The sequence below is a fragment of the Phycodurus eques genome, chromosome 20 (genome assembly GCF_024500275.1).
Source record: "Phycodurus eques isolate BA_2022a chromosome 20, UOR_Pequ_1.1, whole genome shotgun sequence".
NCBI lineage: Eukaryota > Metazoa > Chordata > Actinopteri > Syngnathiformes > Syngnathidae > Phycodurus > Phycodurus eques.
Window position 1 is genome coordinate 10,778,174 of NC_084544.1, and position 23,225 is coordinate 10,801,398.

The 23,225-nt window shown below is 41.4% G+C and overlaps 4 protein-coding genes across 4 annotated transcripts; 3 read left to right on the forward strand and 1 right to left on the reverse strand.

The window, feature by feature from the left end:
- Positions 1–778: 778 nt before the first annotated feature.
- apoa4a (apolipoprotein A-IV a) lies at positions 779–3,119 on the forward strand. Its single transcript, XM_061665249.1, has 3 exons — positions 779–818; positions 1,430–1,580; positions 2,549–3,119. The coding sequence occupies exons 1-3, from the start codon at positions 779–781 to the stop codon at positions 3,117–3,119; spliced, it is 762 nt and encodes a 253-aa protein (XP_061521233.1).
- A 3,759-nt stretch (positions 3,120–6,878) lies between these two features.
- apoea (apolipoprotein Ea) lies at positions 6,879–9,264 on the forward strand. The gene is made up of 5 exons (XM_061665001.1): positions 6,879–6,976; positions 7,071–7,133; positions 7,205–7,346; positions 8,411–8,698; positions 8,878–9,264. The coding sequence occupies exons 2-5, from the start codon at positions 7,091–7,093 to the stop codon at positions 9,182–9,184; spliced, it is 780 nt and encodes a 259-aa protein (XP_061520985.1). The 5' UTR covers positions 6,879–6,976; positions 7,071–7,090; the 3' UTR covers positions 9,185–9,264.
- A 1,508-nt stretch (positions 9,265–10,772) lies between these two features.
- On the forward strand, positions 10,773–18,035 carry msto1 (misato mitochondrial distribution and morphology regulator 1). Its single transcript, XM_061664548.1, is given in 14 exon segments — positions 10,773–10,936; positions 11,235–11,364; positions 11,471–11,540; positions 12,341–12,416; positions 12,543–12,594; positions 12,651–12,819; positions 12,943–13,057; positions 13,320–13,454; positions 13,527–13,679; positions 14,121–14,252; positions 16,206–16,390; positions 16,484–16,588; positions 16,794–16,906; positions 16,987–18,035. Coding segments are annotated over 14 exon segments (1,782 nt in total). The 5' UTR covers positions 10,773–10,852; the 3' UTR covers positions 17,250–18,035.
- srsf4 (serine and arginine rich splicing factor 4) lies at positions 17,659–22,861 on the reverse strand. The gene is made up of 6 exons (XM_061664547.1): positions 22,647–22,861; positions 22,056–22,225; positions 19,696–19,805; positions 19,390–19,604; positions 18,621–18,698; positions 17,659–18,521 (listed from the first exon to the last, which is right to left on the reverse strand). Exons 1-6 carry the CDS (start codon positions 22,751–22,753, stop codon positions 18,053–18,055), a joined length of 1,149 nt encoding a protein of 382 aa, XP_061520531.1. The 5' UTR covers positions 22,754–22,861; the 3' UTR covers positions 17,659–18,052.
- Positions 22,862–23,225: the final 364 nt, after the last annotated feature.

The following is a 23,225-nucleotide window of genomic DNA, read 5'->3' on the forward strand; positions in this document are numbered from 1 at the left end:
TGATAATTCTGTGTAAATTTCGCATTAAGTTTTCAGTTAAAGGGGGAAAGAAATTCTTACAAATGAAGTGTAAAAAACTTCTTTAACCATGCTTCTGGAAATAGATTAAATAGTCTCCCCAATCTTTCTAGGTTTTATACAATGTATGAATGTCTTTGGGTAGAATTTCACAAAGAAACTAATAAAATAAAGTAATGTAACTCAAAATTTCTCTATATTCAACTATAGCTATTGTATAATTGCATACAGACTTCATAATAAATTACATATAATATGCACAAAACAGTTGTCATTCTGTAAGTGGTGCAGAAAATGGATGGATGGAGTTGTCTTCCTCAATAAATATATCGGTACAAATATTTCAATTCATCAAATTCACATTTATTAAATTCAGCGCTTCAAATCGAAATGTTTTTATCAAAACAGGAATTTTGTGAATAAATCGTTTTATAAATGACTGACTCAAGTCCGAGGGGGTTTTCAAACCAGAGTGATTATGTCAAGGCTCTTCAATGACACATCATTGTTGCGATGTGGCACAATGGAGGTGACAACCAAGCATTCTGAGCTGGACTTTACTCCTTTGCGGTCTCCATATAAACTCGTGTGTGAACGCTGCAGCAGGACTCAGTATTCAGCAGCTCTCCAAAAGTGAAGGGCTCATCCACCAAGGTAAGAAAGCTAATTTGGGTTAAAAAAAAAATATGTATTTTGTATTTAAAACATAAAGCATTCACAATTCTGAAATCCATCTGCTTTCTCATCTGCAGTGTCAGTCATGAAGCTCATCCTGGTTTTCGTTTTGGCTGTTTTGGCTGGTAAGACGGTATTCTAATTTGGTACAACTACACCAAGTACCACTTAAAAAAAAATGCTCAGCTCTTCAAGTAACACAACATGACCCAAGTAGCGTAGTAGTCCTAAGTGTTCATGAAAATTGAATCAAAACGAGGATTTATTCCTAATATTGTACTTGATATTATTACAAGCCACTGCACAGTTTGAACATTAACGCTTCGCTTAAATATAGGAAAGAAAAAAAAACTGTACTTAATGATTCAATAAAATGTACTGCACATAAAATTTAATAAAAAATTGTGCCTCGCAAAATTATTAAAAACAATCAGTTCTTAAAGAGACAATGGAAATCCATTGAACTGAAAAGTGAAATACAACCGAACTGTACTTAGGCAGTGATTATTTCGCATACCACTAGATGGAGGTCATTTACCAGACTTTGGGAATCACTGGTGTACATGTGAGTGTGACATTTCGTGTGCCCTGTGATTGACTTGAGACCAGTCCAGATTGTAGTCCACCTATATGGCCCTAAGTCAGCAGGGGGGGGGGGGGCTCCATCTCCCAGTGACCCTGAACAGGATACGTGGTGTAGAAAATGGATGAATGAATTGTACCTTTCTGTCTCCAGGTTGCGATGCCAAAGCCATGCAGCAGAACCAGCCCAAGCCGCAGGTGGACATGGTCAAAGATGCCTTTTGGGACTATGTTGCCAAGGCAACATCGACAGCTGGAGACTCACTGGCGCTGATCAGACAGTCGGATCTTGGAAAGGAAATCAAGTAAGAAATCCAGAAATAGCAGAATGTAGAGCCAGGCCAAAGGGATTTACGAACTAAGCAGCAGTTTGGGGCCCCGCGACCACCATGGGCCCCCTCCAAGACCAATTCACAGTCAAAAGAGCCTGGATAGTATTCTTTATTTGGGGGGAACGATCGTACTGAAGTAAAATGGGGAAACATTAAAAAAAAAAAAAAAATCAATGTTCAGATTAAGGCAGTTTATTAAAAATAACTAAACCTTTTTCACATTTTACATAGTTTAAAGACCAAATTATTAAGGTTTATATTGTTTTGTTTTAAACTATTTTTCTAACTTTGTTTCCGGTACCTTCGTTCAGTTAAATCATTAAGCATTTTGCTTGATACTTTACTGTTTATTTTAGTTTGTTTGTACCCTCACATTTGAAAATTTGCCGATTTGTACCTTTTTTTTTGCCTATCCTCCCTTATTCACTGAAAAACTTACCCATTGGCTCTTTTTGTGCACCATCTGTTGGCATCTTGGTGCCAAGTGAACAACATGAAGTGAGTTGAGAAGCTTCATTTAGACAAAAGTAGTCCTTTGCCACCATTTTGTGGCATCTATAGGCAATTTCAACCTTTGTAGGAGAGGGGTCAATTACTCGCAGTTTTGCTATTCGTGGCAGGGTTCGGTCCCTATTCCACTGTAGTTGTACATTTTAAGTTTTTTTTATTTATCTATTTATTGTTCTTGCACTTTGTGTTTTTTTTCTTGCTGTTGGAGTTTTTTTTTTTAGGCCTAGATGATATTCAGTATTCGATTTAGTGCGTTATCACTGGGAATGTTGTAAATCAACCCCAGTCTGCTCTTGTAGTGCAATTTTTGATTCATTACACTCATTTCAATCCTTCAAGGGGAAATTAAACGATGAAGCCCTTAAACGATGACGCTTGGTAGAAATTATGTTTGGAGGAAGATGATGGATACATGATGTTTGTCTCTGCAGCACCCTGATTTCTGGGAGCAACGATGCCATCAACAGGTTCACAGATGTTCTCCGCACTCACGTGACCCAGGACTTCACGTCGCGCTTCTTCGAGCAGGCTGAGCAGCTAAAGAGCCGCCTGGAGAAGGATCTGTCGGCCATGAGAGCCCACTGGCAGCCGTATGCCGACGAGGTGGTGACGCACTTCCAGGAGCAGGTGGAGGACCTGAAGAAAGAGGTGTCCTCTTACGCTGAGACCATGGACTCGGAGGCTCTTAAAGCCGTCCTGCTGAGGAAAAGCCAGGAACTGAAGAGCCATCTGGACAGAAACGTCGAGAAGCTGCACACTCAGATGATTCCTTACACTGAGGAACTTAGGCAGAAGATGGAGAATAGCCTGGAGGAGTTCCAGAAGAACATGATGCCCCTGGCCCAAACGTTTCACAGCCAGCTGAGGGAGAAGACTCAGGAGATCCAGGAGAAGCTGCTTCCTTACGGGGAGGAGCTGAGGGCCAAGATGGACATCGACACCCAGAACCTGAAGGAGCAGCTGGCTGCTCTCTGGGAGTCCTTCACGAAGCTGACACAGTAAAAATTAACAATACCGCTCGCTGGACTCATGAACTGTGCAATATTCTACCTCATTTTGATTTGGATTTAAGTCTGTTTTCTGTTCATATTTGACTGTTGCCCACTGCAATACACAATAAATATTTTAAATGTGTTTTTGTGTGTCTGTCATGTTGATGAAACATAAAATATGACCAGACTTTGGTGAAATTGATCAACCTTCAACTTACTGCCAAATGAGTTAAGAGCAAGTGGAGCTCTTTAGACAAGAATCCATCCAGTAGGCACTCGTTTTTCGTGGGGGATTATGTCCCAGAACTCCCGCGATGGACGGAAATCTGTGAATTAGCAACCATATATTTACTTTCTCATTTAATTATATATTAAAGCCCAAGACATCATACCAATACAACATATGCATGTGAGGTGCAGGTTTGGTTTTTGTTCACTTGTGGTCGCCATCCTCACATTCTACACTGTATTATCTGTGACTTTGAATGTGTGTGGCTTTAAAAGCGGGGCCTCGCCTGTTTAGAGTGAAGCACTGGCTAATTTTTTTAAGTGGCTAACCTTTAGCCCGTCTGCGTGTTGAGTTACTCAGCATAAGTTGTGGCCTTCAGCAGCTCATCAAAGAATGTGCTTATTTTGTGTTTGTTTTCTTACCTTTTGTTTAATAAAGCAATTGAAAGTTCACCCGTGGTTGTGCCTATCTTTGACCACTTGTGGAGGGACTGCAATTTGTTCTAATTAGCAGTGGTAGGCTACATTAAATTAGCTACCAATATTTACTTTACCGAAGGCATCCAGTTGCATAAGCCAATTCTGCTTGGCACTAGACACATTGTTATTAGCTACTTTTTTAAGAGTAAAATGATTCCGAACTCTGGACATTCTCTGTCTTTTACAATCTTTTCTCCTGGTTCGCACTTTGCTACGTGAGTCTGTCACGACAGTCCGTATGGAAAAACAAATGCCACAAAATCCTGTGATATAGTTAAAATCAGTAATATAAAATGAGAGACGCACGTTTTAAAAATCTATGATACAGTGAAACCACAAAAAGTCAACCGCGATAAGGCGGCGGATGACTCTATTTGCTAATGCAAAGCAAATAAAAACAAAACAGAGGACATTTCTGGCAGTACAATTATCTCAGCCAAATAATCTTACAAACCCAATTCCAATGAAGTTGGGACGTTGTGTTAAACCTAAATAAAAACAGAATACAATGATTTGCTAATCATTATTCAACCTATATTTAATTGAATACACTACAGATACATGATATTTAATGTTCAAACTGATAAACTTTATGGTTTTAGCAAATAATCATTAACTTCGAATTTTATGGCTGCAACACGTTCCAAAAAAGCTGGGACAGGTGGCAAAAAAGAAGAATTGCTCAGCCATTTATAAGCAAAGATGGGGCGAGGTTCACCTCTTTGTGTGTGAGAAAATGGTCGAAAAGTTCAAGGACAATGTTCCTCAATGTACAATTGCAAGGAATTTAGGGATTTCATCATCTACGGTCCATAATATCATCAAATGGTTCAGAGAATCTGGAGAAATCACTGCATGTAAGCGGCAAGGCTGAAAACCAACATTGAATGCCCGTGACCTTCGATCCCTCAGGCAGCACTGCATCAAAAACCGACATCAATATGTAAAGGATATCACCACATGGGCTCAGGAACACTTCAGAAAACCAATGTCAGTAAAAACAGTTAGGCGCTACACCCGAAAGTGCAACTTGAAACTCTACTATGCAAAGCAAAAGCCATTTATCAACAACTCCCAGAAACTTCTCTGGGCCCGAGCTCATCTAAGATGGACTGATGAAAAGAGGAAAAGTGTTCTGTGCTCCGACGAATCCACATTTCAAATTGTTTTTGGAAATTGCGGACGTCGTGTCCTCCGGGCCAAAGAGGAAAAGAACCATCCGGACTGTTATGGACGCAAAGTTCAAAAGCCAGCATCTGTGATGGTATGGGGCTGTGTTAGTACCAATGGCATGGGTAACTTACACGTCTGTGAAGGAACCATTAAAGCTGAAAGGTGCATACAGGTTTTGGAGAAACATATGCTGCCATCCAAGCAACGTCTTTTTCATGGACGCCCCTGCTTATTTCAGCAAGACAATGCCAAACCACATTCTGCACGTGTTACAACAGCGTGGCTTCGTAGTCAAAGAGTGCGGGTACTAGACTGGCCTGTCTGCAGTCCAGACCTGTCTCCCATTGAAAATGTGTGGCGCGTTATGAAGCGTAAAATACGACAACGGAGACCCCGGACTGTTGAATGTTTATTGAATGTTGTTTAAAAAAACGGTGATGTAACACAGTGGTAAACATGACCCTGTGCCAGCTTTTTTGAAATGTGTTGCAGCCATAAAATTCTAAGTTAATGATTATTTGCTAAAAACAATAAAGTTTATCAGTTTGAACATTAAATATCTTGTCTTTGTAGTGTATTCAAATAAATCTAGGTTTAACATGATTTGTAAATAATTGCAGTCTGTTTTTATTTATGTTTAACACAACGTCCCAACTTCATTGGAACTGGGTTTGTACAAATATAATTATTATACTTGGAAAACAATGTGGTAACATTTTTGAAAGAGTTGAATTAAATCTGATAGTTATATATTGTTTAGCATTTCGTGGCTATTCAATGCAGTGCCCAAAGCATGTAATAGCCTCACTAGGGTCTCGGGCTGCTGGAGCCTATCCCAGCTATCTTTGGGCGGGAGGCGGGGTACACCCTGAACCGGTCGCCAGCCAATCCCAGGGCACATACAAACAAACAACCATTTGCGCTCACATTCACACTCACGGGCAATTTAGAGTCTCCAATCAACCTACCATGCATGTTTTTGGGATGTGGGAGGAAACCGCAGTGCCCGGAGAAAACACACCTAGGCACGGGGAGAACATGCAAATTCCACACAGGCGGGGCCGGGATTTGAAACCCGGTCCCCAGAACTGTGAGGCAGATGGGCTAACCAGTCGCCCACCGTGCCGGCCTCACATTAGTGCAACAAATAAAATCATTATCTTGGAGAAACAGCACAGCAATAAATGTGGCAATTTTAAAATCACATCGCAAATAAATAATTAAATCAAGTTAAGCAAAGTCCACAAATGATTAATAATTACAAATAAAACTATTGAAACGTACACAACGTGTCACCAAATGAGAAATATCAGTGAGGTAGGAACAAATTAATATTTTATTAATTCAAGCTCTAAGTATTCACTCACCAATCGCAGCAATAACTACACAATCTAATGTGATCCAATAAAGAGCTGTATCAAATATTCTGATACTAATTTAAAAATATCCTTTTTTGTTGTTTCTGGAATAGCGCTACATCCAACTGAGAGCTGTTTTTAATGTTTTTTTTTAACCTTATTTGGCTATAAGAAAGGAGCACAATATTAGAAAAACGTGACGTGGCTTATTTGAGGCCTTCCCCTCTTCATCATGTATGGCGTTTCTGTTATATAAAAACCTTTCCATGTGTTCGTCTTCGTGAGCAAGTGTGTGTACAAAACAAACACGTTCATCAAATTTCAATGCAGGGCACTGAGAATTAGCATAGTTCTTATATTGCATCCTAACAACAAACAGTCAAGATGTCAAATCGGATGTTTCAGGTTCCAAATATTGACCCGTGACTCCATGTGTACGTCAGAGTGCAACGTGGCGCCAAAATAACACACACAGCAATAAAAGTTGACAACACACTACATTATGGGAACTTCGAACACCGGTCCACCACCCCCTGTGACGTTGACCGGATCACATCACCGCCTGCTAATCGGTATAAATACAGAGCGACAAGCTGAGTCGCCCTCGTCGGCCACCTGCAAGTGCTTGGTAAGCTTTTCTACTGGATCATATTACTTTTTATTTATCTGTACTTTATGTATCTGATTTTAAGAAGAGAATTACAGTACATGTATGCTTTCAGTTGCCTCTTCTGATCACACCATGAGGGTTTTTGTCGTAATCGTCACCCTAGCAGTCATCTCAGGTGAGTTTTTCTGAGAAATGTCAATTTTAATTGAGCATTCTGACACAAATCTCTTCCTGTGCTTGAATCAGGCTGCCAGGCCAAGAGTTTCGTCCGGGATAACTCGGAGATGACCTGGGAGGACTACTTTAAAAACTATTTCACATTGTTGAATACAAAGGCTGATGAGCTCGTGAGGGACATTAAGAGCTCCCAGATCAGCAGAGAACTGGAGTGAGTTTGTTTACATAAGTGCCATGATTATACTATACTTAGAAGTCAAATCTTCTGATAATAAATATATTTTCAACCATCGTGTCTATCACTAAAACAGTACATTGTTTTTTTTTCTTTTACGTGTCAGTTTTTCAAGATTTTTAAATTGTTTTTCAACCTTTTTCATCAGTATCATGAGCTATAAATTAATTTTCGATCGCACCTTTTCACATGAGGGTCACAGGTGAGCAAGAGCCTATCCCATCTGATTTTGGGCGATAGTGGGGTACACCTTGAACTGGTCGCCAGTCAATCATAGGGCACATAAAGACAAACAAACATTCACACTCACATTCGCACCTTCGTACGATTTAGAGTCTCCAATTGGGCCCGACCGATATGGATTTTTAAAATCCGATACTGATATTTTGCAGAACAAAATTCCGATAACCAATTAATCGGCCAATTAATATATAGAATATATAATGAATTAAAAAATTCTTTTTGGTCTCTTAATGCTTGAAATTATAAATAGATACATTTCAGGCTGAACATTTGAACGTTTTACTGTACTTTGTCATTTGGTATTTGTTTAAAGTTTCAACACAGAGAAAAATCTGCCAATTTTTTTTTTTTATTATTATTTGTTAGAATTTTTTTTAATTTGCAAAAAAAGAGATTAAATCGCCCGACCAATTCATCGGTCGGGTCCTACTCGCCAATTAATCTAGCATGCATGTTTTTGGAATGTGGGAGGAAGCTGGACAACCCGCAGAAAACCAATGCAAGCAACTTGAGAACATTTTATTTTGTACGTTTTCTTGGGAGGAATCACATGGTTCTCCTGCCTTAGCGTGTATTTCAACTTAATTTGCCTGTTATGGTAAATATGCATTTACAATAAAGTGAGGAATTAGAGCGTCTGCCATTTAACTTGAGGTCAGTGTTTCTTTTTTTTAATGAATGTCTCAGCAACTATTGAACATCGATGCCATAAATATGTATTTGTACATTTAAGACAAGTAATCAGTTACTTTTGATCCAGTGTGACATGTAACATTGCCGTGTCTCACCTCCCTCAGCACCTTGATCCAAGACAGCATGGCTGAGCTGGGCACGTACAGGACCGACCTGGAGGAGAAGCTGGGTCCGTACACCTGGGAAGTCGCAGAGCGTATGGGCAAAGATCTGCAGGGACTGGTGGAGCGGTTCCGTAAGCACATGAGCGAGGCCAGGGAGCAGATGGAGAACTACAGACAGGAGCTGCTGACCGTGGTGGAGCAGAACTCCGATGATGTCGGACTCAGGGTCACCGCATACACCCGCAAGATGAAGAAACGCCTCAACAAGGACGCCATGGAGATCAAAAAGTTAGTGTGTTAACACTATTATCATATTGTTCATCCATCGAGTCTAGGTAAATATTTGAGTGAAGTATATCCTAATACACTCTTGATATACTGTATGTACAGTGGATATAAAAAGTCAACAGTACAGTATATTGTATGTTCCTGAGGCCTGTATCTAACTTGTCTTGTCTTTCTCTCAGGCAAGTTGCCACCTATTTGGAGAAACTCCAGTCCCACACCTCAGACAACATTGCAGACTTGAGGGGGCATCTGGATCCTTATTTTGCTCAGGTGCGAGACAACGCCCAGGCGAAGATCACCACCCTGAATGACCTGCTGAAGTCCCAAGTGGAGAGCATGAAGGACACCATTCAGAACGCAGCGGAGGACATCACCAAAAGCTATGAAAAGACATCGAAGGACCTGTACTCCACCCTGCAGGAGAAGATGGAGGAGCTTAGCAGCTGGTTTCAGCCTTTTGTCTCCATGTTCACTGGCAATATGTAAACCACTAGTCTGAATGATCTGTCTGACTACCACTCTACAGATGTAAAATGGCGATGATGGGGTTTACTAATAAAGATACTCACTCATACATAAGGAACTTGAATTTTGTTTATCAACACGGTGAAATAAAACCATCCATCCATCCATTTTCTGAGCCGCTTCTCCTCACTAGGGTCGCGGGCGATCTGGAGCCTATCCCAGCTGTCATCGGGCAGGAGGCGGGGTACACCCTGAACTGGTTGCCAGCCAATCACAGGGCACATACAAACAAACAACCATTCGCACTCACATTCACACCTATGGGCAATTTAGAGTTGTCAATTAATCTACCATGCATGTTTTTGGGATTTGGGAGGAAACCGGAGTGCCCGGAGAAAACCCACGCAGGCACGGGGAGAACATGCAAACTCCACACAGGCGTGGCCGGGGATTGAACCCTGGTCCTCAGAACTGTGAGGCAGATGCTCTAACCAGTCGCCCACCGTACCCTGAATAAAACCTATCATAGTAATAGTAGTAGTAATGCCTGGGGGGAACATTGAAAAGTTATGTTCACTACAGCGCCTCCGCTATTAAAATGTATTTTATTTATTTACTTTTGAGTCACAAAAATATTTTTAAAATAATATTGTCCAAGTGTGGTACTATACCAAACATAGCACGATTGCTCTGTGGGCTCCCTCTAGTGGTATGCAAAATAATCACGGTTTAAGTACAGTTCAATTGTATTTAATATTTTAGTAATAGTCCACATTTGCATTGAATCTTTAAGGACAGTTTGTTTTTACACTTTTATTTAGGTACAATTTTTATTTAACTTATCTGCAATACATTTTATTATTTAACTCATTATTTATTTTATTTTATATTATTATTTGAGTACTGTTTTATTGTCCTAATTTAAGATCAATGTTCAAACTGCGCACACTGTTACTGTCGGACAATATAATTTTTCGTGTTTGTTTTTTTTAACTAACACTTGGGCCTACTATGCTACTGTATTTTTATCTTGGTCATTATGGTGGCACTTGGAGGGCTGTTTTTTTAAGCTGGTACTTGGTAGAAAACATTTAAGAACCATTAATTTACTTCATTTCAAGCACTGATCATTTATAGCAATAGGCATAACATTTTTAATTAGCTTCAAAAGTTTCACAATTGATTTTTTTTTTAAATTATCCTAAATATATTCACAGCTCAATGAACTAGAATTTTCTTTTAGTACAGTAGCCTACAGTATTGTACAGCAATACATTATTAGGTTTCGTACAGTATGGTTTGTCAATAAAGATATCTTCATAAACAAAAGTATAAATAAAAAGTCATTCTGTGACATGATTTTTTATGATTCATGATTTTATAAACATCAGTTAGTTACGAAAGGGTTTCCAAAATCTAGAAACAAAAATAAATAAGACAATATAGGGAAACGATAATTATTGTGAAGGAGCACAGCCCACATGTGAGCGTAAGGCACAGCGAAACCTAACTATGTGTGACGTCATTTCAGTATCCAATGATATTTATTCGATTGCTTACACAGCCAATCGAAAATCGTTCGTCTTCACCGTACTGCGTCTAACTTTTCTGTTGTCATATCCAAACATGTCGCTCATTTGTAACATGAAAATTTTTATTATGTTAATATAATATTTGCCTTCCGTCAGAATGAGTAACTTTTGTAGAGAGGTCATCACGCTTCAGCTTGGTCATTATTCCAACTTTGTGGGCACTCATTGGTGGAATTTACAGGTGAGGAACACACTGCCGGCTAACTTAGCTTGCTGATGTTAGCTTTGTGTGTGTTGACAGGAGGCTGCTCAAGCGTAAAGTTAGGGAAGGTATGCATGAGAATGGTATTTTATAATCCCAATGAAGCCTCAAATCTAAGGAAAATCAGAAACGTGCAGTAGAAAGGCTGTTGATTGTAAAACTTAGTCAATATTTGCTCGGACGCTGAAGTTTGTCCCAGGAACACAGTGAAATCATCATCTGTGTAATGTCAATTTGCAATTTAATAATCTGATATGCGTTCGTTCGGTGTTTGGAGGATGCGTCTCTGTCATACGACCCAGAGATGCCACCTGGAGAGATCCAGAGTGATGTCATGTTTCGTGAAGGCCAAACTCTTGGTGGGAACATCACCTACACTCCACGTCTCATTGCCATGGACCTCAAAGGTAACTTGGTTTTACTGCATAGTTAACTAATCCTGGTGAGACAGTATTGTTAGTTAGGGAGTGAGTGCATATGAAGCCATATTAATCACGTTTTTTTTCCACACAGGAAGTCTGCAGACTCTAAGGCAGGAGGGAAGTCTGTATGATACTGGAAAAGAAAATTCTGCTGTTTCCTGGTAAATAGATTGACAGTATGATAGTGGACAACATGTTGATGTATATTTCAAAAGTCATTCCGATTGACACTCACGTGTAGTTGTTATTATCCAATTTAAAAAATAAAAAAAAAATGTAATATTGCACATCTACACTAGAAGCAGACTCAAAATGTTCCATATTGAGCCAAAACGCTAATGTTGGAAGAAATATGCATATACTGTAGCATTATGGTGTTGGGTAAAGAGTGACTACTCATAATAATAACCATATAAAATAAAAGTAGCATATACAAAGATGTTTGAATTCACATTTTCAAATGCATTTTTCTGTTATATACTGTAGCCTAAAGGAGACTTAGGACGCATTTTACCCCACTGAAGCAATTTTCCAAAATACATGATTGTAACATGGTTTTGTTCCAAAATATCCATCCCAAGGATCAAGAATTACAGCAAACATTTCACCCTCTATTTTGAGCCTAGCTTTTGTTTTTTGTTGTTGTTTTTTTTAGGCTAGAGTCTAATCTCATACAAACGAGCCACTGCTCACCCAAACCCCTCTACTGCTGGGCCAATGCTGAGCATGACTAGGCGGTGGCTACTTGGTGAGCCCATAGTCTTAAAAAGCGAGTGAACGTCTCACTCACAGACATATTTTCGGAAATAGATTTACTTGGTTGTTTAATTTCACACTTGATGGGTAGGCAGGCCCTCCAGAGACCTAAATATTCATGTACAAACAAAGTCCATTTTTTGTAATATGATTAGATGAACCTACCCAGCACAAAATTCCATCCCAAGTATTCTCCATATAACAGGGATGGAAGCCTGATGATACATGAAGAAAGTACCCCTGCAAAAAACTCCTTTCTTGAAGACCTGGACAACTTGGATGTGAGTATTTTGGTTTGTAAGGAAACCAACAAGTTCATATTTATACAATTAAACATTGCTTTAGGTTATATCTAAATATACACCAGTTCTTGTGACATTCAATAGCCTTATGCTCTTTGTACTCAGTGTGGAGACATACTGACTCAGGCAGATTTTTCTTCCAACTTCCAATATCACTGTGAACGTAAGTAAAACCTAATCAAATCTTACTTATTCAGCCCTTCTTTCTCAGAGGTTCACCTGCCCCGCAGGTTCTCTGAGCGCAGGATACTGTGAACAGTCGGCTTGCTCAAGTCCAGAAGAACTACAAGCTGGAGGGCAGCGTTAAGGTCTGGTCTGACTTCCTGCGCATCCACTTGCACCCTCGCACCATCTCCATTATCCACCAGTACAACCATGAGGGGTAAATTGTAGATTAAGATATTTGTTTGTGTGTTGTGTGTTTTGCCAGTAGATTTTGTTAAAGAAGACATTATTTTTTCATACATGCATGGATATTTTTTTCTCCCCTTTATTTTGTGACCAGAGAAGCTGACTGTCTGGAGGCTTTTGGCCAGGGGGAAACACTGCTGCAGGGGGCAGTGTTGGAGGATCTGGATGACAAACTGCATTTCTTTGTTGAGGAGTGTGACTACTTCCAGGTAAGTTGCTCTTAAAACTCTGCTGTTGTACAGTAAAGCTGTTCCAGCGATAAAAAGGCATACAGTTCCAATATACTGCATGACTCTGAACAAATGAACAGGAAGGGTTGGGGGTGGGGGGGGGGGGGGGGGGAAATCACGTTGTGTGGTTGAGGCGACCAATAACATATAACATTGGACAAGTTGCTGTTAGTGCAATTTGATTATTCTGTTGCCCTTCTCCATATCACATCATATATCATATGCTGTATCTCCACTTTAGGGTTTCCAGGTGCTGTGTGACCTAGCCGATGGCTTTGCAGGTCTGGGCTCAAAGGTCACAGAAATGCTACAGGACGCCTACGGTGGTCGAGGCATCCTAACCTACGGGATGGCTCCCGTCAGTCACCCAAATTCAGTGAGTTGGACTCAACGTTCACAACATACAGTGTTCTTTGCAGACGCCGACAGGTTGTTTCTGTTCAAGCAGACTCCAATGAAGGACCGCTACCATCTGTTGAACTGTGCATTAGGGATGGTCCACATGGCCAGTCACAGCTCCTTCTTCTGTCCGCTGACACTGCGAGGAGGACTGGGCCTCCGACCGTCGTCTCCTATAAGCTTCCCTTACCTGAACTATGATGTAAGTTTTTTTTTTTTCTTTGTAAGACTTTTACTACTCAAAAAAGTTAGGGATATTCGGTTATAATGTCGGGTGTAATTTCACGATGAACCAAAACTGCACGACAATGTTAGATCAAACACCTCTTTGTGAATTTTGCTGTTCACCTCTTTGTTAGAGAACAGCAACTTGTGCTAAAAGTACTGAAACGTTGGACATGTGCATTCAAAGGTTTAAAGAAGGTCAAATTAAGTTCACATGAAAATCTTATAATGCATTTTAAGTTCATCCTGAAATATCACCAAAAAGCCGACTATCCCAAACGTTTGGTGAGCAGTGTATTAGCATCCATCGGTCAAGTTCAACCTAACACAGCATAGCCATTAAAAGTAGATTGCATTTCTTTAATCACATTGTCGTTATATTTCAGTTCTCCATAACATTTAGGTTTATGTGTTGCAGCCGTCACTTTGGTACCACTCCAGCTCCGTCCTGTCTCTCGCTCTGGATGCGCTCACTGTGCCGTACAGGCTGAGGAACAACTGCATCCCCATGTGGCAGCTGGCAGACTCGCTGTCTACGTCGGGCAGAACGGTGATGTCATTGTGTTAAATCCAGTTGAAAGTACTCAGATTTGTTTTTGGGAGTATAAGGGAGTGTTTTCCAACCTTTATTGAGCCAGGGCACATTTGTTTACATTAGAAAAAATGTCATAGCACACCACAAAACAAAAATGTCCGAAAAGTATAAATACAGGTACATCTCAGTAAATTTGAATACGATAGACAAGTTCATTTATTTCAGTACTCATACATTATACAGATTCAGTGAACACTTGGGGAAAATACTTTTCAGGGAGAAAATTCTTGCCTAATTTCATCCATCCATTTTCTACCGCTTATCTGAGGTCGGGTCGCGGAGGCAGTAACTTTAGCAGGGACGCCCAGACTTCCCTCTCCCCAGCCACTTCATCCAGCTCTTCCGAGGGGAAACCGAGGCGTTCCCAGGCCAGCCGAGAGACGTAGTCTCTCCAGCGTGTCCTGGGTCGTCCCGGGGTCTCTTTCCGGTGGGACGTGCCCGGAACACCTCACCGGGGAGGCATCCGAATCAGATGCCTCAGCCACCTCATCTGGCTCCTCTCGATGTGGAGGAGCAGCGGCTCTACTCTGAGATCCTCCCGGATGACTGAGCTTCTCACCCTATCTCTAAGGGAAAGCCTGCGGAGGAAACTCATTTTGGCCGCTTGTGTCCGGGATCTTGTTCTTTCGGTCATGACCCACAGCTCGTGACCATAGGTGAGGATAGGAACGTAGAGCGACCGGTAAATTGAGAGCTTCACCTTTCGGCTTAGCTCCTTCTTTACCATAATGTACCGGTACAAAGTCCGCATCACTGCAGACGCTGCAACGATCCGCCTGTCGATTTCCCGTTCCATTCTTCCCTCACTCGTGAACAAGACCCCAAGAAACTTGAATTCCTCCACTTGGGGCAGGATCTCATCCCCGACTTGGGGAGGGCACGCCACCCTTTTCCGACTGAGGACCATGGTCTCAGATTTGGAGGTGCTGATTCTCATCCCAGCCGCTTCACACTCAGCTGCAAACTGCTCCAGTGAGAGTTGGAGATCACGGCTTGATGAAGCGAACCGAATACTGAGGCCACCAAACCGGACCCCCTCTACACCTCGGCTGCGCCTAGAAATTCTGCCCATAAAAATTATGAACTGAATCGGCGACAAAAGGCTGCCTTGGCGGAGTACAACCCTCACTGGAAGCGAGTCCGACTTACTGCCGGCAATACGGACCAAGCTCTGACACCGGTCGTACAGGGACTGAACAGCCCGTATCAGGGGGTTCGGTACCCCATACTCCCGAAGCACTCCCCATAGGACACCCCAAGGGAAACGGTCACGTGCCATCTCCAAGTCCACAAAACACATGTAGACTGGTTGGGCGAACACCCACGCACCCTCGAGGACCGTGCCGAGGGTGTAGACCTGGTCCACTGTTCCACGGCCAGGACGAAAACCACACGGCTCCTCCTGAATCTGAGATTCGACTTCCCGACGGACCCTCCTCTCCAGCACCCCTGAAGAGACCTTACCAGGGAGGCTGAGGAGTGTGATCCCTTCTTGCCTAATTTCTACTTTAAAAATCATTTTCATTGTTTCTTGATTGTTACATAAAATTCTAGTTTCTAGATATGGTGAATTTGGGGTTTTGTTGGCTGTCAGCTATAATCATCAAAGTTACATACATTAAAAATAAATCATGGAATATTTCACTGTGTGTAGTGATCTCTATAATGAGTTTCACTTTTTGAATTGAACTACTTAACTAAATTAAGCTTTTGACACTTGTAATTGATTTAGATGTACCTGTATTGTACTGAAGTTATGATTACCTTATCTCAATTTACTCACAAATTTGTATGAATGACAACAAGTGGATACAACGTATAATTGTACCTTCTGCCATCTAGTGGAAGGGTATTTGATTGTTCTGCCCGTCACATCCTCTATGCTGAGCATGATGTATTTAATAATAGGTGGTGGCGGCTTACGGTGTCGTCCCGTTTCCAATAATGCACGGCAGCTCTTTCCCCGATGCCCTGAGCGCCTGTGCTGACTCGTTGCCTTGGAAACCACTGTCAACGTGCACCGAAGCAGCCGACGGTCGATGCTATGGCCAGTGGGTGACACTCAAAGGCTTGGAAGTCCAACGACTCACTAGGTACATTTTGTTGTCATTCATACTTTTAATATAGGCGAATCTTCCTCAAAGTTTGTGGAGACAATTATTCTTTTTTTTTATTTTTCTGATCAGTTCTGTTGCTCCAGGGACAGAACTGCTATCTCCTCTCCACAACCTCCAGAGCGGGGAAGACGTCTTGGCATCTTATATTACATCTTTCTATCCTACAGCTCCTCTGTAAGACCCAAAACTTATGCATTCATCTATGTTAGGACTGGGCAATATGGCCTTATAATTTTTAAAAAGTAATTTGGATTCTATTTAACAAACACAAAATATCCTGAGCAATAAACTTGAATTATTTGCAAAAATTGAGTAATCATTCAGCCCATTTGGTATCAAAATGTCTCTATGTTGAGAAACTTCATTTTCCTCCTTCCAGGGCTCTACAGCTCATTTCCAGTCCCAGTAAATTGACCCCACCCTTCCCACGGATATTCAGTCAGTCTCTCACCGAGCGAGGTCTCGAGCACAGCCAACTGCTTGCAACCAGTTGTGAGTTTCTTACGTCCCATGATCCTCTGCTCTGAAATGTATTTAGTACTGTTCTATGCTAAATGATCTGCTCTTTGTAGCTCCGTTCACCCAACCAGTCGTCACCTCTGTACCAGTCATGACGTCTCTCCAGTCAGGGCCCGCGCTGGACCCGTGGCTCTCGGAGTTGCATCGCAGCGTCAGCGCTTTCGACATCCGCCGCGTGGCTCCCAGCTTTCTTTCCCAGGGCCCTGAAACAGCGGACTACAGCGAGGCCCTAGAGCAGTTGCGCTTATTGGCTCGAAACTACCGAGACGACAGCGGTGGAGCGACGCGGTCGTCTTCTGAGGATGACGACGACTGACGTGTGTTGGACTCATATTGCTTACACTCACTCGGCCCCTGGAGAACCAAGGTGCACTAATGTGGTGATTGAAACTGTCAGTTTGCTGTCTTGGTAAACAACAGCAGTCTGTAACCTTTTCCAATCATTGTATTGTTTTTGTTTAACTAAATGTCCCGACTACATTGGAATTGGGGTTGTACTGAAATAAGAGGGAGCTGTGTGACAAAACAGTTTTGCAGGAATCATGGCCTCATTCAACAGCAAGTTGGATCATGTGGCTCAATGAGCAACCTGTTAATTTTAGTGTGGCTTAATACTTTCACACTGGTTTTTATTTTTCCATGATGACATTCTTCCATATGATCGTGTGCTTTTATTTTAAAGCAGTAGTCATTTTTGCTGCTAAAGATCTACTGAGACCATAAAACACAATCAGGAGGCTTTTATTTAATTTTTTTTTTTTTTAATTTGAAATTAAATGTCACAGCTTTCACAAAAGGTGAAACATTCCAATAAAGTACAGCGGTACAGAATTAGCATCTATATTTAAGGACAAAGGGGGCTAAAATGCATACCACCAACTTATAGAACGGTACACAAACTGCAACTTTAACAAAAAGCCTGCTAATTTGGGTCTACGGTAAAGGAGAAAAATGTGTAAAAGCAAATAAAATGGAGAAGCATGTGCATGAGACAAGAGCAAGCATCTGGGATGTATAGCTACTTATCAAAAATGGGAAGTACCCGTGTGTGGGTTGGGAAATGTCAAAGTGGAGGAAGAGGGGGACACTAAGTGATGACAAACAGTCCAAAAATCTCAACTATGAGCGGGAACGAGAGCGGGACTGGGAACGGGATTTGGAGCGAGAGACTGAACGGGAAGCGGATCGGGAGCGAGAACGCTCTTTGACTGGGGAAGGGGAGCGGGACTTGGATTTAGACTTGGATTTGGATTTAGATTTAGATTTAGACCTGGCTCTGGATTTTGAGTCAGCGGGAGAGCAGGAGCGAGAGCCCCGCTCCTGTTCTCCTGCCTCCTCGTCGCTCTTGGGAGGGTCACGACCCTTAGATTCAGACTTCCTGGAGACGGAACGGGAGCGAGACCTGGATCTGGACCTCGAGTCGTCCTTCTTGCTCTTCTTTCCTTCTTTCTTGATCTTTTTGCTTTTGGGGCTGCGGCTCCTGCTTAGGTCTTTGTCTTTCTGGTCTCCGTTGCTGCGCTCATCTTCCTTCTTGTCCTTTCCTTTACTCTTCTTGCTGTTGGAGTGACTGCGGGAGCGAGAAGCAGGCCTGCAGGCAAAAGGTCCCACTTGGATTAGATATCAATGATCAAATTAGCAACATATAGCATCTGATATTGTTAAGGCCAGGAGTGATGCAACGTCTCACCTGGAGCGGGAGCGGCTCCGGCTGCTGCTTTCACTTCGGCTTCGACTCTTGCGGGACCTGCGGCTCCTGGAGCGGGACCTAAATAGGGAACAGGTGCACTTACTTCAATGTGTTGGATCATCAAGTATGTTTGCACTACTGTACATACTGTATTTGCACTACTGTGCATTTATACCACAATTCCATAAATACAGTAACCATACCATTGAACTACTGTACACATGTCCAGTATATTCTGTATACTCTTTTTTTTTTTTTCTTCAATAACTGCAATTGCTATTGTTTTTTAAACATTAACGTCAAGACCAGAGCTTCCCAACCTTTGAGCCAAGGCACAATATATTACCTTAAGGGCGGGGGGGAAATAATCTCACAGGTTAATTATGTACCTTCTGCTACCTAGTGGAGAACCAAAACTGTATCTATAAAATGGTAAATAAATATTTTTGGGCTGATTAAGTGAAGCTGAATCACCTTCTCGACCATATTTCTGATTAGATCAATATTATCTTCATTTAAAATAACTGTTCTGTCCTTTAAAAAATAAGGACATTTCTTAGTGACCCAAACTTTTGAAGGGTAGCATACAAGTCGAAATACATACTCATGTTGACATGTATTTAGATGATATGCTTTTGAATTTCTTCTTAGGCAGTTGGTTAGATTGTCATTTCATTACCTTGTATTTGACGTGTAATGACAACTTAGTTTAATCTACCCCAGTTTTCAGTGCTAGCAGTAACCATTTGTCCCGTGTTGTGCTTCGTACCTGGATCGGCTTCTGCTGCGGGAATAGGAGCGGCGGCGTTTGGCTCCGGGGCGGTCTTCGATGAGACGGATCTTTCTGCCGTTGACCTCTGTGCCATCCAGCTTCTCCAGAGCCCGCTTCATGTCAGCGTAGAGCCTGAACTCGATGACCCCTTCATTCTTTCGGCCCTTGTGCGTATCAGCGTAAGTCACCTCCCCTGCTTGCCTCATGTAATCCTAAAGGGGAAAAAATAAAAAATAAAAAAAGTACATTTTAGATGAAGACAACAACACGTGTATAATATTTCTTTCAAATAATAAAATGTACCTTTAAGTCCTGCCAGCTGCATCTGCTGGACAGATTCTCAACAATGAGCCGATAGTCCGTCCTAATAGGTGGACCATAGCGGTCTCTGCCCCAACGCCCTCCATAACCACCTTTCAAGGTAACAAGGAAAGAGCAACAAAATGAGGACCACGCAGCAACGGAGATGCACTTATTATTATGAATTCCACTCTATTTTCTACAAATAATTAAAGCCACACTGAAAATAAAAAACACTGCATAATTTTAAGCTCCTATGACTTAGACAAAAAAAAAAAAAGACAATCTATGTACATTAATTAAAATTGACACGCTACATCTGTCTATACATAAAAAGTAAAGCTCATTAAATGTAAGAAAAAAATAGGATATATATATATATATATATTGTAAATCATTTAAAATTACATAAATCTGATCAAGGAAATAATTCCGGTGAACAAAAATACTAAGCTAGCCTAAAAACAACTGACTGTTAGAATAAATGTTCTTTTTGAGGCTAAACCCACATCTGTTCCTAACCCCCATGGCATCCTCACCACCCGGCCTGGGCTGGGCCTAATGGCAATAGCGGTCTTCATTCACAATGGCTCCCTTTTTTGGTCTGCCCAGGGGCCCAGAATGGTCAAACCACACTCTTGGAAAGGGGGGACACCATGGCCAGCAATAGGGCAGGCAGTCAGCAAAGGACTCTTTCAATTGAAACATTGAGGTTCTTTGTTAAATCTTTACCTTTTAAAATTGACAATCAACTTTAATAGAATGTTAAAAATAGAATGACAATAGCATTCACAACATACTGAACAATATAAATACTAAATTCAGAGTTATCAAATGAAAACGTTTTTCTTTTGTAACTACTTTTTGTAAATTGCTACATGGTTTCATTTCACTAGTCATTGGTGGCTTGGGTGCATTCAAATTTCTCAGGAAATCTCCATCGTCTGCTATTCCATTGCCCGAAGTGATTTAGATTTCATGCAATTGGTCAATTTGCATGACAACAGCAAACGCATTACCCACTCTGGAAAGTCCAATTTCAGAAACAGAGATATTTATGCTTGCAAGAGGGCTGTCAAAAACCAATGGGACTGACATATGCCAGACGCATGAATACAGAGTAGAAGTTGGGGGCCGGGGGTATTTGCACTTATAAGTGTCTACTGACACTAAAATGCTTACTTTCCAATCCAAATGCTTTAAAGCACGGTTTACCAATCTTTACTGAGCCAAGGCACAAACTTCATATTAGAAAAATCTCACGACACACCAACAAACCAAAATTTGCTTACAAATGTGTGTGAAATCTGTCTGTGTGGTTGTGTTGGATTTTCATTGAGTGTTTTTGTCAAGGTTTGAGATGTCCTATTTTGTTGGCTGTCCTTGAATACACCTGCTGCACAGAGATGTTTCTGCTTCTCTCCCAATGCAGCTACAAATAGCCTGTGTAGTCTACCTTGCCATTACAATTTGCCTGTATTCCCCAACATGTGCATGCGTGTTATTTAGCTAATACCATTTATAAACATCATGTGAAGTTGGGTCGTTTGTGTAGAATAATTTGACTACTAAAAATTTAAATTATGTTACATGGGTTCATGATTGTGTATATGCTAGATGCATGGTGTTGGTGCTTCATGATCCTCATTTTTAAGTAGTTTGCCCCCATCTTGTGGCATCTATATGCAATTACAAACCCTTTTTGGATGGGGCGTCACCTATTTTTCAGATTTTTGCTATTGAATGTGGTTTGCTGTAAATTGATTAGGGAGTAGGTAATGTTTTCAACACCTCCAGTCATTATGGACAAAAGCAAGACCAATCCACCCAACCCAAAAACCAGATTAGTGGACTTCTGTGTATGCTGGGATAACTAGCGTAACTGTGGGTTGATAATGTTATGGGTTGAACCCAAACTTGCTAAAATTGTGTTTTCGCTGTGGTAACTATGGCATCTTTGGACAAAGGTTAACTACATGTATATCATTTATTTATAAATATATGAGATAAGTAAACACGAACGACGCCTAAACATCAGACATTGTCATAATTGGTGGCTCCTGAACACATCTTGTGTCAAGAAAAAGACATACTACACATTTAAAGTTCCTCCGAGTGCCTTGTCCCAGTCTCCTTCTATAGGGTTCCGCCAGTCACCTGAATCCAAAGGAAATGCTTCGACCTGTTCTGCCTAATGCAAACATTGGTTGCGGATATACCCTATTCAATATAAAGTGAATGCACCCAAGCCGCCAACTACAACAGTTTAGCACCAAAGTTAATCAAGACTGAAATTTAAAAATATATCTATATATAAATATATATTGACGTGAAACGAAAAACTGTTTAGTTGGTGAACTCACTGCTTCCTCGCCCTCCTCCACCACCACCGCCGCCGCCACTGTAGCCTCCATCACGACGGGGACCTTTGGTGTGCTCCACAATCACTCGCTCCCCGCACAGCTCCTTCCCGTTCAGGTCGTACACCGCATCGTCGGCGTCGCGCGGGTCATCAAATTCAACAAACCCATACCTGGGAAGAACGCTCGTTTTATTACCACGTTACAACATCACAATAAAATATTTCGAATTAATAAAGTAAGACCACAAGATTGCAAATAAAAGAGTAAAGAGGTTGATTTTACTGACTTTTACCGTTTCAAATACACATTCGTGCACGTTCACATCGTGACATTGCCACGTCTGGCGCTCGCTAGCTCGCGTAGCAAACTATCCCAAATTATTACTAGCAGGGGAAGTGTGCAAAACAAATATGCATCATTAAACACACTCGACGACTGACGCGCAGTCTGCTTAAATATTTGACAACAAACACCATTCGTTAGTAGAGCCTGCACAGACGGACGAGGCCCATGCAACAAAGTTAGCTGAAGCTAATCGACATTAGCTTTCTAGCAGGACCATCGAGGGGGGGGGGGAGGCCGAAATGTTACCCGTTTTTTAGATCGACTTCCAGAATCTTCCCGTAGCTCTTGAAGAACCTCTCGACGTCCTTTTCCCTGGCCCGATAACTCAGCCTTCCGATATACACCCGAGACATTTTGTCGAATTATGAAGCTCAAAATCCAACAATGGACGCCAATCGGAGCAACAGGAAAACAAGAATGCGGAACGAGAAAGGCAGCTTAACTGCACAATGGCCCGCGACGTCAGGGCGTGGCTTACTATATTCTTCGGGGCTTTTCAACAGTTCTGAAAAAGACGGTCGGCTCGACCATTGCCACCTCGTGAAAAGGAATGGAACTGTTTTATAAGGTCCAGGTTCAGAACGTACTCCTTACCCTGTCCTACACTTTCAGAAAACACGAAAAAGGAGATGCATTCTTCGTCAACCTGTTAATATTATTGTCAAAAATGTATATTCACAAATGTAAATATAGTCAACAAATAGCTTCCTTAACCCACTTTTACAATGATACTCTCTCTTTAAAAAAAATCTCTTGAAAAAAATCCAAATATTTGTAGCAACTGTACCATAACCGCTGGCATAACATTTTCTAAACGCATTTTGT

Coding starts and splice junctions, on each gene's coding strand:
- apoa4a (XM_061665249.1), top strand. CDS start 779: ATGAAGCTCATCCTGGTTTTCGTTTTGGCTGTTTTGGCTG. Junction 819..1,429: donor CGTTTTGGCTGTTTTGGCTG/GTAAGACGGTAT, acceptor TTCTGTCTCCAG/GTTGCGATGCCAAAGCCATG. Junction 1,581..2,548: donor GATCTTGGAAAGGAAATCAA/GTAAGAAATCCA, acceptor TTGTCTCTGCAG/CACCCTGATTTCTGGGAGCA.
- apoea (XM_061665001.1), top strand. CDS start 7,091: ATGAGGGTTTTTGTCGTAATCGTCACCCTAGCAGTCATCTCAG. Junction 7,134..7,204: donor CACCCTAGCAGTCATCTCAG/GTGAGTTTTTCT, acceptor TGCTTGAATCAG/GCTGCCAGGCCAAGAGTTTC. Junction 8,699..8,877: donor GACGCCATGGAGATCAAAAA/GTTAGTGTGTTA, acceptor TCTTTCTCTCAG/GCAAGTTGCCACCTATTTGG.
- srsf4 (XM_061664547.1), bottom strand. CDS start 22,753: ATGTCTCGGGTGTATATCGGAAGGCTGAGTTATCGGGCCAGGGAAAAG. Junction 19,806..22,055: donor TGGAGGAGGGCGAGGAAGCA/GTGAGTTCACCA, acceptor TTACCTTGAAAG/GTGGTTATGGAGGGCGTTGG. Junction 19,605..19,695: donor GCAGCTGGCAGGACTTAAAG/GTACATTTTATT, acceptor TTTCCCCTTTAG/GATTACATGAGGCAAGCAGG.